Genomic DNA, 16,551 nt, shown 5'->3' with positions numbered 1-16,551 from the left:
TCACATGGCTGTCGTTTTCTGTGTTAATTATGGTATTTTCAGTGCGGCATTCCTACAGGCGCGTACAAATATATGTCCCCAAGACAATAATATTAAGTTCGCATTGTAATGGAATTATGCTTATGAATTATGATTCATCAATGTGAAGGTGATCACTGTAACTGATGCAACACTTGCCAACAGTTAGTGTGAAGTAAGCTGTGTGAGGTCAAGCAGCGTGAGGTCATTCTTTCTTTTTTTATACCACGCACACTTTGCAATTAGTCAACTGCACTGGGGTATTGTTTAGTGAAATCATTGACTTAGCGAAGACAAACTTCCCCTGACACGGTGATGTAACTGGACAATGATGTAATACCGTTTTCATTTCCTCTCCCCTGTTCTCTGACCCTGTTCTCTTTCACCGCTGTCTTCATATTACCCTCCCTCTGCATTTCCTGGTTTGTCCGTGCAGTACCTACAGGTGAACAGCAGGGACAAACAGACCGAGATGAGGTCGTCCCGGTCACTGGGAGACCTGAAGGGCTCTCTGCTCAAGGGCTCGGAGAGGGTGCGCAAACACTCCACAGGTGAGTCAGCAAGCGCAAACACACACACACACACACACACACACACAGGCGTCAAATCACAAGCAATCAGGCTGGCATTCACCGCGCCTTCCTCTGCGCTGCCTCTGTGCGCCAATCAAAATGCCATTACAGTTCTATCAAGAAGTCATTAGACTCCATTTCTACCAATCTCCGTTTCTGCCCACATCCGCTTGAACAGGGCAGAGAGAGAGAAGGCGGTAAGCAAAAAGCACAGACGGGGAGGGGTGGGAGTTAGAGCCAAATGCTGCTGACGTCAAGGTTTTTGGTGCAGGTGGGAAATCACCTGCTAAAGCCTCAAGGGTGGCGCGTCAGTGTTCATTTACAATACAAAGCGATGCTGTAGCGGTAGGAATGTTAATAACAGGATCTGGGACATGCTTTCTCACACCGAGAAAGTAAGAATGCAAATGGGAAGAACGTCTGAGGTGGAAGTGACGGCTGTAACAGCTAGAGAGACGTTAGGGCAAAGCAAGGACAAGTGTCTGCTCTCATACCAAGCAGCATTCCACCAACCTCATCGCCTCCATCGGCTGCAGCATTGATCATTCCTAAGATTGTTAAGTTAAACCCTAATTTTAGACGAGTAGAGATCGGCCCTGGAACAATCCTGATGCATGTTTAGGTGTGTATGTGTGAGATAAATTCAGCCTCAGTTAAGTCAGAGAAAGGACCTTTTTCTTGGCTACACTCCAGGCTAGATAAAGTGCCACACTCCAGTTCTGTTGTCCCTCCTGGCTTGTTCGGTAACAAAGCGTGAAGGTTTACTGTGCTGTGTGAAATCTCAAGCTCTCCTTGTCTCCTTGTCCATGTCTAAATCTTTTCATTCCCCTTATATCAGGTCTATCCAGAAAGGTCAATGTTTCAGTCACATCTCAACCGCCGACACATGCACAAACGCTCAGACACGAGCGAAAATGCAACCGCACCAAGTTACACTCGCTCCCCGCGTCGCCTCGCCGTTTTTTTTTTTTGCATAGCAGCCGAAAACACTTTATAACAGCTGTCAGCACCAATCTTTCTCACGTCGCTCCAATAGCATCAGTGCTGTCACCATCCTGAGTCATATAAATTGTATAGAATTACCCCGCTCTCTATCAATTCCCCTGCCAGACACAAGTCACAGGAAAGAGAGAGAGAGGAAGACGGAGAGGCAGAGATAGAAGCGGAGAGGAGTGGTGGCAGATGAGAGGTGACAGGAGAGCGGTCACAGTGGATGGTTGAGTGAAGATGTGATGCGGGCCTGAGTACCTCAGTGACGTATAGCAGTGGGGGGGGGGGAGGCATGGGAAGAGGTAAGGGAGAAAGGAGAGAGTTAGTGAGCAGAAAGAAATTAAATTGGAAAGGAAGCGGATGGAAGTTGAGCTTTCAGCGTTAACGAGACCGCTTACTTCTGACACTTTGACCGCTCCTATCGCGCCTGAACGTCTCGGTCCCTGTTGGCCTCTTGTGTGCTTCTTCAGTGTCTCTGTCAACACAGCCGGCGACAGTCAGACGTGTACAACGGGTCTTCTCACTGAGTCAAGGACAAGCGCTCTCTCTCTCTCTCTCTCTCTCTCTCTCGGCCGTAGCTCAGCCGTAGGGAGCGTTTGTCACGGTAATTGAGGTTAGAGGTGGCGGCGGCGTGGTTTAGTAAATCATTTCTTGTGGACCTGGCACCGTTGAACTTGTGCCCGTGAATAACACCGTGACGCCACTTTCTCCCCTCTGCCCTCTCCGCTTTCATCTCTTCATCTCTTCCTCCCACTCTTTCATGCTTTCACCACCCATTTATTCCCCTTCATCTCCTGTGCCCTATCTGCTGTTACACCACCTCAATTTCACACTACTCCTCTCTTCCTCGCCCTTCCTTTCCCCTCTCTCTCTCTCTCTCTCTCTCTCGCTGTTCCTCCTCCTCCCTCGCTCCACCCTCCGACCCTCCGCCACCCCAGGTTCTCTCCACACGGGCCGGACGTCCCCGCCTCCAGGCAGCGTCCCGGAGGAGCAGCAGCAGATCGCCCGCCAAGGCTCCTACACCAGCATCCACAGCGAAGGAGAGTTCATCCCCGAAACCCTGGACCAGAATGTAAGAGCCTGCCTGGAGGGGAAAGACTCTTCTTTGACCTCTCGATCGAAGAGGGCTATTCAATAGTTAATGGTTAATTCTGAGCACTTTTCTCAATATCCAGTCTCTTATATCCATGGAGATGAAGAACAAAGCATACTCGCATTGAATGAATATGATTAATGGCCATCAGACATGCTTAGAATAAAACAATAAGGACGAGATTAAAAAGACCATTCACTGTGCTGCTCCGGTTTATAATATATGAATACTGTGTGGGATGTATCAATTAAAAGTTGTAATTGAATAACATTTTAATGCAGATTTTTCAAGAGAGCTGTTCAAGGCGTAGTCATGCTCTTACACATTCTTACATTGTGTTGCAGTGGAACACTGCAGTGCAATCATGCGCTGCGGTGCATGATTGCACGCTCTGTGACACTCAATCCCCCTGTGTTATTATACCCGTCAGATGCTGGAGCCCTTTGGGAGTGCGGACAACTCTCTGTCGAGCAGCTGTCAATCAATAGATCAAGCACTGGACAGGTGAGCCATCCTCCCGTCTGTGTTCATAACAGTAGTAGTTTGTGTGGATTTACACTATATGCTGCTAGGAGTGTCTGTGTGGCAGTATGTGCTTGTGACTTACTGTTTGGACACTTTCAAACATTATTATACAGCCGAGCAGCCTAGACTTACTTTGTGTCATAACACTGGTGGTTGTGTCATAACATTGGTGGTTATGTGCCTGTTAACACGCTTGTATTTTAACTTGTATGTTGCAAATGCATACACAGAGTCTCTCAATGAAGTTTATAAACAGTGTTAAAGGCCAGCATAGCTCCCTGACCCTGCCTGCTGCCTCCGAGGAAATGGAATCAGGTCGCTTCACTGTTACCATAGCGACAGAACCCTTATCTGGACGCCAGGATTCCACCGTTATCATGAGAGAGAGAGGGAGAGAGAGACTGAGTGGGAGACGTGAGAGTGAGAGCGAACACGCTGGGTGAGAGTAGGAGAGAAATGTTGAAAAGGAGAAATGGTGAAGCAGTGAGAGAGGGAAGTAGGAGGGCTGAAGAGCGAAAAAGGTTGAGTGCGAATAGGAAGAAAGATAGGAGGAAAAGAGAGACAGAAAAAGAGAGCGAGATTGAGAGTCAGTGAGAGAGAGAGAGAGAGAGAGACGGAAACAGCTCTACCTGCAGGAGGCTTATCTGGGCTCCAGGCTGCAGAACAATGGCAGGAAACGAGTGCATGGAACTTTTTTCCCTGCGAGCGGGCATGCGTGCCCCTTATCCTGGGTCTCGTGGCCCCGCGCCGCCCTGCGGTCAGCAGAGACGTCACGCTCCATGGGGTCATGGGGCAGGGCTGGCCGCACACAACCAGGGAGGGTGGGGGGGTCGAGGTGTGTTTGTGTGTGTGTGTGTGTGTGTGTGGAGTAGAGCTGAACAATTAAATGAAAGAAAAAAAAAAAAAGAATCGCAATATGAACTTCTGCAATTTCCAAATCGCAGAGGCTGCAATTACTTGCTTAAGAGAGAGGAGTGTTCAAACTGGATTTCTGAATAAGGTGTTTTAGTGCTGCGGGTAATCTTTGGTCCATGAATCAAGTAGAATATTCAGTAAACTCAGTAAATCCTGCACACTGACATCTGTTTTTTTTAACAAAATCACTTTTCTTTAAACAATTTTAAAGTTCTAAAACAATTATGACAAGAAAAGCTTGATATGAATTGCAGTTTAAAATGAAATTGCAATGTTCTGTCAAATAATCACAATTCGATTTTTTGTCAGTATCTTTCAGCCTTAGTGTGGAGAGTTACGGTTTTACTCATACACACATTCATACATTTAGATGACGAAGTGTCCGGTTCACTGTTGAAGTTAACCATTAAGAGAACCACACACTGCACTTTTACTTTCTCATTGTTATGAAGTACAGAGGGGTTTTTTATGTTTTGGACTTCCTACAGTAGCTGACTGCAGCATTGTCAGTACTCGGCTTATCCTTTCTCACTCTACGGTGCAAAACATTGTTCTTTAACATCAATCGAGAATGAAAGCACATTATTCGCAAGTCTTTTTCAGGCATTTTGTGTTGTTTTATGGTCGAGGCAATTGCAAATTCTTAAGGCCAGCAGCTATAGCCAGACTCTGTTTGAAGATAAGGGAATTACTGACTGAAATAGTGAGTCATTTTTCACCTTTTTTTCCCATTCTCTTGTCATTTCAGTCCTCCTTTCTCGCAGAACAACCGTGACAACAATTACCTGAACCTCAACTATGAATACAAAGGTAAGAGTGGAGAAATCGGCAGCAGTGGGTCTTTTCTCATCTCTCCGGTGCTAAATAACATTTTAATCTCTTTGTGTATAAGTAACTGTGTGTGTATGAATAGCAATTGGTCTGAGTTAATTCTCAACTCAAAAACCAAAGGAAGATAAAGAGAGGTGCAAAAAGCTCAACCATTATTCGAGAGTGCTGGCTGTTCTTTCATTTTTTTTCGGTGTTAATTATAGCCACACAATCAGTTTCATGGAAAAAAATAATAAAGCTCAGTTATGGCGTAGCTCTTGAATACCTACAGAGGTGAGAGTACGCATAGTAAGTGGTAAACATAGTCTAAAATTTGTCCACTTTGTAAATGGACTCTAGAGATTACTAATGAGGAGGGAGATGATAATATTTAATGGTTTCATAGGGGAGTAATATAGCTTAGATGAGGATATTTTGGCTGTATTTCTTGGACCTCTGGAGGTGATGAAGGGAGGACAGAGTGTGATAGTATCATAACTCTTCCTACTCTATCTACCACATACTCTCTCTCCTCCACTTGCCCTTTGTCCATCCTCTGTCGACACAATTCTCCCTTTTGTCTCTCTCATCCCCTCTCCTTCTTACAGGGATGTGATTTCTCTCCGTGTTTTTTTTCAGGATGTTAGTTTTGTTTTTGTGGACGGTCAACTCCTGTTTGTTCCTAATGAGATATTGCTGCTTTCCTGCTTTCTCCTCCCCGTACTTTTGTGTTCATGAACACATCCCTACTCCTGAGTCCCTCTCCCCTACAGCATCCCTTCACCTCTTGATGTACACTCCCCCCCTCCTCTCCCGTCTCTCCCTTATCCCCGGGGTCCCTCTCTGTCCCTCTGTGTCGTCCTTTCCTTCAGAACACAGATCAAATAGAGCCAGGATGACAGATAGTGCCATACTAATCCTCCTGAACAGAGGAACCAGAACAGCTCTCCCAATCTGGTCACATTGTTTCTCTGTCTTTCCTACCACCCCCATGCTGTAAATTAGAGAGGGAGTGCTGCACGTTATTTACACAGACTGGGAGAATATAGCTGCAGTACTTGAAGGCTTTATCCACTCTCGTGCTGCACACATGCATGCACGTGTATACACACACACACACTCCCCTCCCTGATGTAAAGCTGTGTGGCCCTTCCTGCTGAGGGCTACAGTATTTGTTTACCATTCCCTGTGAGTAGATTTTTCCTCTCCATCCCGCGCTGCCAAACACAAAAAATAACCCCCGTCTCCATGGGATACGGACACAAAAACAGCGCGAGGGGAGGCAGTCATCTGACAGAACAGCTGCTTTCAATTGCAAGTGGCTCCACTGCTCTCCATTTAGTGTGTGTGTGTACGTGTGTGTGTGTGTGTGTCAGCACTCGCCTGCGTCAGCAGTGCTCCCCACCTGCCTTTAGTTACTGCTCCACTGGGTTCATGGCTAAGGCTAAGCTAGCACACATGAGCCGTTCTCAACTCTCTTGGCTGCAGTAAGGCCGCACCACGGCTCTGTTCAGATGCTTGAAAAGCTGTCTTCCATTCTGCTGCTTTTCAACTCGTCTTTGATTTGACATGGCAACATGAGCGAAAGCAATGTAGAGACTGTCAGGGTGGATCAGATGAGACGTGTAAAGAAGTGGATGTTTTGTGGATGCCAAAGAATTCTGTTATGCTCATTACAATATTGACATGTTGGTGTGTGTCTTCCTGCACATCTGCGTCCCACTGGCTTCAAGCAATTGTTAAACCTGCAATTTTGAACTTGAACAGTGAAGTTGAGCTGAGTATTTGTTAAAGTACTTTGAATGTAAATTGTATAGCACTAATGTGAATGCTAGTTGTTCAGTCTATTATGGAGAACCACTGCACATTGTACTTCTCTGACTGACAGCTCTGCTCCACTGCTCCCCCTTCAGGTCGACATGGGAAAGGAGGGACTTTCCCTCGTCAGTTCCAGTTGCCCAATCGCAGCAAGGATTATGGTGACGGTAAGAAACCGGCTTTGCTCGAGCAATAACAACAGCACTATTCTGCTACAGATTAAACAGATATGTTACTATGGTTCTGCAGTACAACACACACACACACCACTACTACCACCACTCCCATCTGGTGAAATTTTATGCAGTCAACTGATTTGCTATAGGAGCTCTTGCACAGTTACCTTTCCTCCTCCTAACATTACTGCTACTTTTTTCTACTGCTTAATAAAAGACTGGATTTTAAATAACCGTTGACTGCTTTTGCATTTTTTGCTTTACTAGGTGGATTTGGTACATTAAGTGCTGGCTTGCTGTTCCAGGCAGCTGCTAGTAGTTGCTTACTCAGAGGCTAACCTTGGCTAGCAGTGATTTACGTTTCCCCTGCGCTGCACTCGGACTTGTATAAAAACACAGCGCCCTGCTTCCTGTCTGAGGGGAAGTGGAACGGAATGGCATGAGGCACTCTGCTCTAGCTGGCCCGTAGTCTTGGCCAAGACCTCTCTCTTTGCACAATGCCTGTAAAGTAACTGTGCACTATAGTTGATGAAAACTGCTGTAAAATTCATCCACAGTGCAAACGTACAGTGTCCTGTGTGTGTCAACTCATATCAGTACGCCTGGTTTCTAATCCGTGTGTCTTCAGGTCGTAGGACGTTCCCGAGAAGCTTCATGCCTCAAGAGAACCTGTTCCAGCTGGTTCCCTCCAGTCGCACGCGCAGCTACAATGGAGACAACACGCTGCAGTACAGCGACCTGCGCACACTGGGCCGTGCTACTGACAAGAGCTGCCCGCGCAGCACGCCCAAGTGTGAGTTGTGCCCCTAAAGTCTGACACTGTTAAAATGCATAGACAGAGAAGACATTTAGTGTACTTAGTCAATACGCAGGCTGCAGTACAGCTCAGCTGGTGAACAGGGGTTTTGCCCTAAAGAAAAAATCTATCCTAAAATGCTTTAAAAAAACGGTATTTTCTGCATTTTTGGGCCCCTTTTGTTGTTTGGTTGTGTATCTTTCTTATTCCAGTGGATAATTGGCCAAACGTATATATATATATTTCCATTGCAGATACAATGGAGTTGAAGATATACATATACTGTATATGTATATCAACAGTAAACATCTGGTTTTGATGTCAGTCCTTCAGAATCAAAGAGCAAGGCCTTCTTTCTAGACTCACCATTTTGCATCGACATTCAACAATAATACAGGGAGAAAGCCATCGTAAAAGAGATAGATACCATTTTCTCCACTCAATAGACCAGAATACAATGCAGCCACAAGATATGTTGCGTTTTTCTCAAATGGAAAAACACTCGCTGTCTCGCTCTTACTATGCTATTGCTATCGTTCTTTCCACCTACATGTATAACCCACAGCTGAATGCAAGATGTTGAGGCATGATCTCTGGGGGTCGTACAAAGCCATTCTGGGAAATGCAGGAAATCACTAACTGAAGCAGAAGTAGACAAAGCAGGTTGAGGGAAAGTGGGTATACCAAAAATATAAATTACAACATCACAAAATAACTCCTGGAACACATTGAACATCACAGACTGATGATATAGTGTAAGAGTATCCGAGGGTGGAATAATGCAGTCCAGTACATGCTGAAATGTCAAGAGCTCTAAATATGCGACACCATTATACGAAGAATACGCTCTCTTCCAGGAACAGCCTGTGCCTGTCCAAGCTGCCCCATATTTCTAGTAATAGGCAGTTAGAGGCAGCAGAGGTACTGTATAGTAATATGGTACAGCAAGCAGAATTCCCCTCCCATCATCCTAACTACTGTCTTAGAGTAAGCCATGTCACAGGCTCACTAATCGCATCCGTCCCCATTGAATCTATGGGTGGCGTTGCCCAGAAATTGTCTTTGTCATGAAATGAAAGCTGAGCTAAGCTGTCTGATTGTGGTTGACATGTCAGTCTCCTGTATCCTTCTCACCCACGCACGATAATCCCATCTAACTCGGCCGCAAATAACCCTGTTAATTCTGAAACAAAGTCTCAGAGTCTTGGCCCGTGTGGATGAGAGTTGCTCCATGCTGAGATGATGGTTCAAGGTTTTGACAGCTCTCTGCCGGCCGCAATCTGCGCTGAGCACGGTTTGACTCAGTTGTTCGGGGTTTCCCCCCTCGTAATATCATCTGAGAGGGCCTGCGGTGGGATTTACTTACGACCCTGTGGTGGATTTGATGTCTGGTCTTGGTGAAGTTATTGTTTGAGTCGGGTCTTGCGGTGGTTTTTGACGCCTGCTTTCGGTTTAGTATTTGTTTAAATCAGTATATCACAGCGGTTTTGTCTGACTCTGGGAGCTTAGTAACAAAATGAATTACTGGTGGGTTTTCATCGTCTGGTGTTTCTGTTTCTGCAGCTCCGCGGGCGCCAGTGAACTGGCGACAAGGAAAGCTCCTGGGGCGCGGTGCGTTCGGGGAGGTCTACCTCTGCTATGATGCCGACACGGGCCGCGAGCTGGCCGCCAAACAGGTGCCCTTTGATCCCGACTGTCAGGAAACCAGCAAGGTGAGAGACGTCGTGCAAGGAAAACCTTCCATCTGTTTGGAATATGTCACTGGCTGCATATATTCTATGGTATTCTACATGGGGATTTTAGGTGTAAGAGAAAGTCTGTAAATTTAAATTGCTCTCCACTTTCTAAATTCAAACACTTTTCTCTCGCTCTGTTATTTCGATGTCTCTTTCTCTGCAGGAGGTGAACGCTCTGGAGTGTGAGATTCAGCTGTTGAAGAATCTGCATCATGAGCGGATCGTCCAGTACTACGGCTGTCTGCGGGACCTAGAACAAAAGAAACTCACCATCTTTGTTGAGTTCATGCCTGGGGTGAGTACGGGGCAGGGCATTTATTTGAGTATATTTAGTGTTTGTGAGTCACATTGTATTACCACACCAGGGACTGCAATTCAAGTTTGATTGAGTGAGTATGTATGTGGAATTTGAATTATTGATGATTGGAGAACCTCTTAGTTAGTGTTGGTTTGGCAGTAGAGATAGTGTTACAGTGAGGCATTTTGAGACCAACATCACATCTAATCCCTGCAGGCCACATCTGTTAAAACCAGTGTTGAAATGTCACCAGCCCTCAACAAACATGTCCTCAGTCGTTGATGTCAGCAGAACAGCTCAGTTTATGAGATCATTTTCTCTCTAAATGAGTGCCTTAATGAGCTGCTGTCGCCTGCGGCCCCTGTCCCTCAGCCTGTTTTTAATATTTCCAGGGCTGTTTTCTTGAGTGGCGTTGAGTGTCTTAGTCACACATTGTCTGGAAATTGGAAATGTTTATGTTTCACTGGAGTTTGCTGGCAGAGGCGAGTGGGTTGGACCAAGTCCCCAGCCAAGTTTGTGTTTCAGTGTGCGGCTAGCCGGGCCGGGGCATTGCTGCACCGCTGTGGCCCGACGATAACACTAGAGTGGCCCTGGGGGGCCGACCGTCCCTCTAGGAGAGGTCCAGTGAGCAATTGAGCTGTCTTGTTGAGAGCTGGAAGTGTGAAGGGAGAAGTGGGACGGGGAAGGACTCTTGTTTTGTTTTCAGGGCTCGAGTCCAAAAGTGCGTCACAGGTGTTACTGGATCAGGTCTTTGCTCCGGAGATTTCCTCACAAGGACCTGAAAACAGGAAATAAAAGGAAATGCAGCCCATTGAAGGTGTTTGGACTCAAAATCGGGAAAAGTTCTTTAGGCACATTGTATATTTATATATTTTGTTTTGAACTTAAAACTTGGCTCAGAGGCCGCTCTAAAAAAACAACAACTTCCACTTCAGTTGGAAATGTTGTTGCTGTGCGAGCATGCGATGTTTGTTCAAAACACTCAACTTTTCCTTAAAAACATTGTAATTTTTGGCACTGAACCATTTTCTTTCCATCATGCACATCATTCCAAAGCTTTTAACAGATGTCTGAATCAGAATCAGTTTTATTGGCCAAGTAAGTTTGTACGTACTGTACAAGAAATTAATTTTAGTGGATTGCTCATGTAGGTCACATGAATCATAAAGACAAATACAAAACAAATCAAGTAGAATATGAATTTAGAAGTAGAAATTAGGGAATAGGTCTATTAACAAGGTAGTGTATAAAGAAGTAATACACATGTATAAGTAGTATATAGAAATTTTAGAAACTTATCTAAGCACATGGTTCTCTGTTGGAACCTGACTAATTGCACTGGAAGCTATTGAAGTCAGTGTTAGAGAAATAATAATAACAAAACAATATTAATAGTAAGCAGGAATATATACAGGTCTAAGGAATATTGCATACGGATCCAGAAAAGGGTTATTAATGCATTTCCCAGCCTGGTGGATTCATTCTCTCTCTCATGGTGTCTGTGTCTCTCTCTCGCTCTCTCTCTCCAGGGCTCAATAAAGGACCAGCTGAAAGCCTATGGGGCCCTGACAGAGAAGGTGACGAGGAGATACACCAGACAGATCCTCCAAGGAGTCTTCTACCTGCACAGCAACATGATTGTACACAGAGACATCAAAGGTAACTCAAACGGCAAGCCTAACCGAGCAGAGAAGGTCCAGATAGGATTTTAATTGGATTTGTAACCAATTGTGTTCAGCACACCCATTCACGGTCTTGATAGAGACTCAGACTGCAGCCTCAGCTGACAGTGTAGTTTCAGCATTGACTAGAATTGTGCTACCAACATAAGAGATGTGTTAGACTTTTTTGCTGAAAACCTGTTTTGAAAGACAACTATAGATTCATTCATTGCATTCTGGGTGACGTTTCGTCATTCGGTTATTCATCGTCTACAGAAGGAGACTGGAAAAAATGTGCTATTTTAAACTCCAAGGCCCTTTTGAATATATATTATTAGGCTTTATGCTGTTGAAATCGGCTGGTCTAAAAATGTTTGTCACCGGATGGAAAGGCTTTGGTTTGGCTGCCCACAGAGTTGGGACTCACTGCTTGGTTTAGCCATAGCCAGGCAGAGGGAAATATACTGTCTGGTGAAGAAAAAGATAGTAGGCTTCTCAGAACACAGGCGACTCTATGCGAGTGTGTGTGGGTGGGATTTTCCACTTTAGAAACGCTCTTGATGTGTAATATACAGTGTATGCTCATCCCGCCACACAAGAGTTTGTCTGTACACAGTGAAAGAGCTGTCAGCACATTCGCTGTTTGGATAGCACTTGGCATCTCTGCCATGACATTAGACCGTAAACTCCCCGACTGTGTACGTGATAGGCTGTGAATGAGACGCTCCGAAGGGCCAAACAAAACCTTAAGCACAGTTAATGTGATTTATTGGAGAGTTTGAGCTGCTCTCACATCCCCAAAACAAACCGCTTCGGAAACGAGCTGAAGAAGTGAGAAGTGAAGAATGGATTCAGTTGTAGTCTCTCTTTCTCTCTCTCTCTGTCTCTGCACCCCTTTCTTTTCTCCTTTCCCCCCTTCAATGGGTGTGGAGGGTGAGTGGCTGGTGCGCATTAGTCACTGATCAAACAAGTGGAGAGCCTGAAGGAAATGGGATAGACACAGCTACACGACGGAAAATTACTAAGGAAGGAGGAGATGGGGTGGCCGCGTTCTATCTGTCCCATGCGGATCAGTCCGCTAAATATTTCACTTCTGTTGTACGTAAACATGAGGTATTTCCCCCACGTAAGAGAAGAGGAACCAAAAATTCAGTGCATAAGTAAGAGTTTTGTCTATGTACTTTATATTAAGGGTGTTTTGACATTTTGAAAATCAGTCTGTCAGCTTCCCAACACCACGCACTTGTCACATCATGGGAAAAGTTAACACCTGTGCCCTTAGGTTGCACTTGGGCTGGCTTGCAGCTGGTACTACCTTCTGGTTTGAATGAGCAATGCTAATCTGCCATTTTTCATTTTACTGAAGTGCTGTTATAGGCACTTTCTACCCACAATGTAACAGTGACTGTTGGGGAAACATTTCTAAACTGTCAGAGTATCCCTTTAAGCATATTGACGGTCCTCAGGAGACTCTTGAATAACTCGGAGCCCGTTTTGTTTGGTTCCACCAGGTGCTAACATCCTGAGAGACTCCTCAGGGAACGTGAAGCTGGGAGACTTTGGAGCGAGTAAACGTATCCAGACCATCTGCATGTCTGGCACTGGAATCAAGTCTGTCACCGGCACCCCCTACTGGATGAGCCCAGAAGTCATCAATGGGGAGGGCTATGGCCGGAAAGCTGATGTATGGTAAGAATAAAGATAAGAGGAAAATTTAATGATCACCATGGGGAAATTAGGTTGGTGCAGCACAAAAATAATATAAGCACAAAAATAGACTGTAGCAATAAAAGCAATAAAAACATAAAACATACATATGTACCTAGATAGATAGATAGATAGATAGATAGATAGATAGATAGATACTACACATAAAAAGTATGTATAAACATAACACAAAGAAGCATCAGTATGTATACAGTGTGTATGCTTGTATGTATGCTATGTATACAACCCATTGAACTACACATAGAATAATAGAAAAAAATGGAAATAGAAAGCCTTTATTATCATTGTACAGAATACAACGAATAATGTCTGATTGCAGAATGATCAGATTATTTTAGGTTTTGAAAATGAATCAAGTCTGTTTGATGCTTTTTGTCTGCCAGGAGTGTTGCCTGCACTGTTGTGGAAATGCTGACCCAGAAACCTCCTTGGGCTGAATACGAGGCCATGGCGGCCATTTTTAAGATCGCTACCCAGCCCACCAAGCCCCTGCTCCCCGAGGGCGTGTCCGACGCCTGCCGGGACTTCCTGCGGCAGGTGTTTGTGGAGGAGAAGTGGCGGCCCACCGCAGAAGTCCTGCTCAGCCACCCTTTTGTCCAGGGCGGCTTTTGAGGCCTCCAGACCCCCCCACACTCCCTTCCTCCTCCCCTGCCTGCGAGGCCTCCGTGGCCCCAGCGCCTCCCCTCCTCTCCGGCCCGCCCCGTCCCTCCAGGGCCCCCCATCACTCCAGGCTCCAGGGCTCTGACTTCCCGCCCCGCCATCTCTCACCAGTCTCTGCCTCGTCGGGACCGAAGCCCCTGCATCTCTCACCAACTAGCTCAAACCTGATTATTCGTCACGAGAGGCCAGGTTGACTGTTTTTCTCAGACCTCCATGTTCTCCACAGTGTATTCCCTCGGGAGGCGGACCGGCGAGAAAGCACTTCGCAGTCTAGCAAGTGAGAGAGACTGCTGTCCTCTTCCCAGTGAAGGAAAAGTGACCCAAGCCAGAGAAGAGCGATGACGTCTCACTGTATCAGGAGCTGTCAGAACTGATTTCCAGAAGAGCTTTCTGGGTCCTTCTACACACTCATCCACTGCCACAGAATAGTGTCTAGGACTGGCCAGACGCTATGAAATTGTGATTGACTGGTGATTGTTCAGCTAAAATTGATCACATCTGATAGTACTGTAAGTTACTCATAAGGCGAAGTTAGCTATGGGTGAAATTGTGATGGTAAAATATTTTTATATGACAGACAAAAACACGTACAAAGTCACCTTACCAGATGGGTTTTCTATTGTCACCTGAAATATGTAAATGTATTTTTTTCAACGCCTTACAATAAGAATTTGTAAGTGAGAATGTTTTTTTTTTTTTTATACATCTTATAGGGTCGCCATTACCCTAGATTCATAGCACTCACAACCCCATTTGGAAGGAGTACATTGTCAACCATTGCACTTTTGATATCATGCATTGAAACATTTCCAACATGCAAGATAATCAATTGAGGAAATATTTTTCTATTTGATAACTTCTTTTTTATAATTTCATAATGAAAATTGTGTAGTTTGTTCCAATGTAAAAAAAGAAAGAAAAAAAGAATACCAAACTTTTGCATTAGCGTGCAATGTTAATATCAAATATAGCCGCAAGCGGCGATTGCGGGGTCCAAGCACAATTGGATAAGACAGACAGATAGACAAAACATTACAGAAGGTAGAAAGACACACACAAAAACTGACATGTTGTGAAGATCGAACATGCAGTCTAACACCGGCTTTTGTGTTGGCCCATGACCTCTGTCAATTTAATCTTTTCATTGCTGGAGTTGTTCGCAACGGCCAAACTTTCTATTATTTGTCATTGATTACTAATGACTTTGGAATGGACAAGTCTGGATTTGAGCCCACAACCTTCCACATGAAAGGCTGATGCTTTACCTACTGAGCCAAACGGCTGTAATAGGTTTAGTGAGGAGAAACTAACTAAAGGGAGAAGTAGTGTGATACTGCAGCCTATGATTGACAGACTGACAGTGCTAATCACTTTATAGAACATTGTAGTGCTCTCCATTAACAAATAAAACAATAGTAAGTCACATGGGCCAGAAAACTGCTGCTGCACTGCTCTCTATGGGTTGAAAGGTCTGGCCACACCTCAATCAGTGATGCCATTCAGGTATTTTGCCATTGACAGATGATGTCAAACATCATCTGTACATCATTGAACTCACAACCTTGTGGTCCAAAGACCTGAGCTTTACCACTCTGCCAACTTCCACTCTGGTGTGTGCCACAGTGGGCAAACAAAACAAAGGGACAAGTGATAGGTCACAGGTGCTAGTCCAACCCATATTGAAAACCTCAGAAAGAATATTATAACTGTAGTAGCGCGCCACATTAATCAATTTACACATGGCTTTACAGACATCATCTTGAGAGTCCAGACATCATTTGTATTTAGTTTGATGAAGACAGATCAAATTATCTTGAACGTATCACATCATCAATTTATCAAACTATTTGCAGCTGCACATTTCCATCTACTGTGCGCTCAGTTTTCATGATATCATTATAATTTTTGGGCTGTTTACTAATTAAGGTATGTCAATTTCAAAAATCATGTTGTTTTTTTCCTGTAACGTACAGTTCAGGAGGACAACACTGTGGGATCACAGTCAGTATTTGCTATAAACAGAGGGGGGCGACGTCAGAATGGGGGGTATGTACCAGTGTACGAAAGATTTATCTCACTTCAGCTGACATGTCCTGAAAATATCAGCTCTCTAGGACATACTGCTGATTTTTAATGAATTTTTGAAGTTGTGACTTTAATACCAATGAAGATTTGGTTATTATGCAATAAGCCACGCCCACTTTCATCAATAATGACAAAATTTCATGGATCAACTTGGACATCATAGAGACAGTGCATAAAATAGGCCACGCCCATCGTGGGGGAAACCGCTGCAGCGCTTTCCATTCACCTTGTGTGACTGAGTGTATCATTGTCATTATTCCCCAAATTAAACATGCCTAAAAGCTGTTGTGTGGTGGGCTTCACAGCCAACAAACTTAAAAACCGTGAATTACAGTTTTTTGGGCTCCCGAGTAAAACAAGGGAGCCGTTGAGAAGAAAAATGGGGATCTAGGCCGTTAAGGAGAGAGGCGCTGACATTGGTACATGGTAGAAGAGGGGGGAAACTTTGGGACCCTGAGACTAAGTACACTTATAATGTGGCCAGCATTTTCTCACTTGTCAGTAACTTAATTATCCCGTAATTATCTAGTTATATTCTTGTAAGATAACCTGAATGTTAAAATGTGTTTAAAAGCTACCATGCTACCAAGCAACCAAGCTACCATGTCTTAACATTAGGTTGCTACTAAGCTAAAATTACTGAGCCAATTCCTCTCTATAAAACAGATGA

At 44.7% G+C, this 16,551-nt stretch overlaps 1 protein-coding gene across 1 annotated transcript in view; it reads left to right on the top strand.

Annotated features, from left to right (window-relative positions):
* map3k22 (mitogen-activated protein kinase kinase kinase 22) overlaps positions 1 to 13,861 on the top strand; it is a 35,742-nt gene extending 21,881 nt beyond the window's left edge. Inside the window, exons 8-18 of the mRNA XM_071527578.1 lie at positions 455 to 569; positions 2,519 to 2,652; positions 3,104 to 3,177; positions 4,862 to 4,923; positions 6,837 to 6,908; positions 7,546 to 7,710; positions 9,277 to 9,425; positions 9,613 to 9,744; positions 11,277 to 11,406; positions 12,920 to 13,097; positions 13,520 to 13,861. Coding sequence (XP_071383679.1) covers positions 455 to 569; positions 2,519 to 2,652; positions 3,104 to 3,177; positions 4,862 to 4,923; positions 6,837 to 6,908; positions 7,546 to 7,710; positions 9,277 to 9,425; positions 9,613 to 9,744; positions 11,277 to 11,406; positions 12,920 to 13,097; positions 13,520 to 13,748 — 1,440 coding nt within the window. The 3' untranslated portion in view covers positions 13,749 to 13,861. The remainder of the gene's footprint in view (positions 1 to 454; positions 570 to 2,518; positions 2,653 to 3,103; positions 3,178 to 4,861; positions 4,924 to 6,836; positions 6,909 to 7,545; positions 7,711 to 9,276; positions 9,426 to 9,612; positions 9,745 to 11,276; positions 11,407 to 12,919; positions 13,098 to 13,519) is intronic.
* The last annotated feature ends 2,690 nt before the right edge of the window (positions 13,862 to 16,551 follow it).

Source organism: Centroberyx affinis, unplaced genomic scaffold, assembly GCF_046629955.1.
Source record: "Centroberyx affinis isolate AG114_WGS23_722 - 3 ecotype Tasmania unplaced genomic scaffold, CSIRO-AGI_Caff_v1 ptg001546l_1, whole genome shotgun sequence".
NCBI classification, from domain to species: domain Eukaryota; kingdom Metazoa; phylum Chordata; class Actinopteri; order Beryciformes; family Berycidae; genus Centroberyx; species Centroberyx affinis.
The sequence above is the reverse complement of the archived record's forward strand: the minus strand, read 5'-3'. Positions and strand labels throughout refer to the sequence as shown.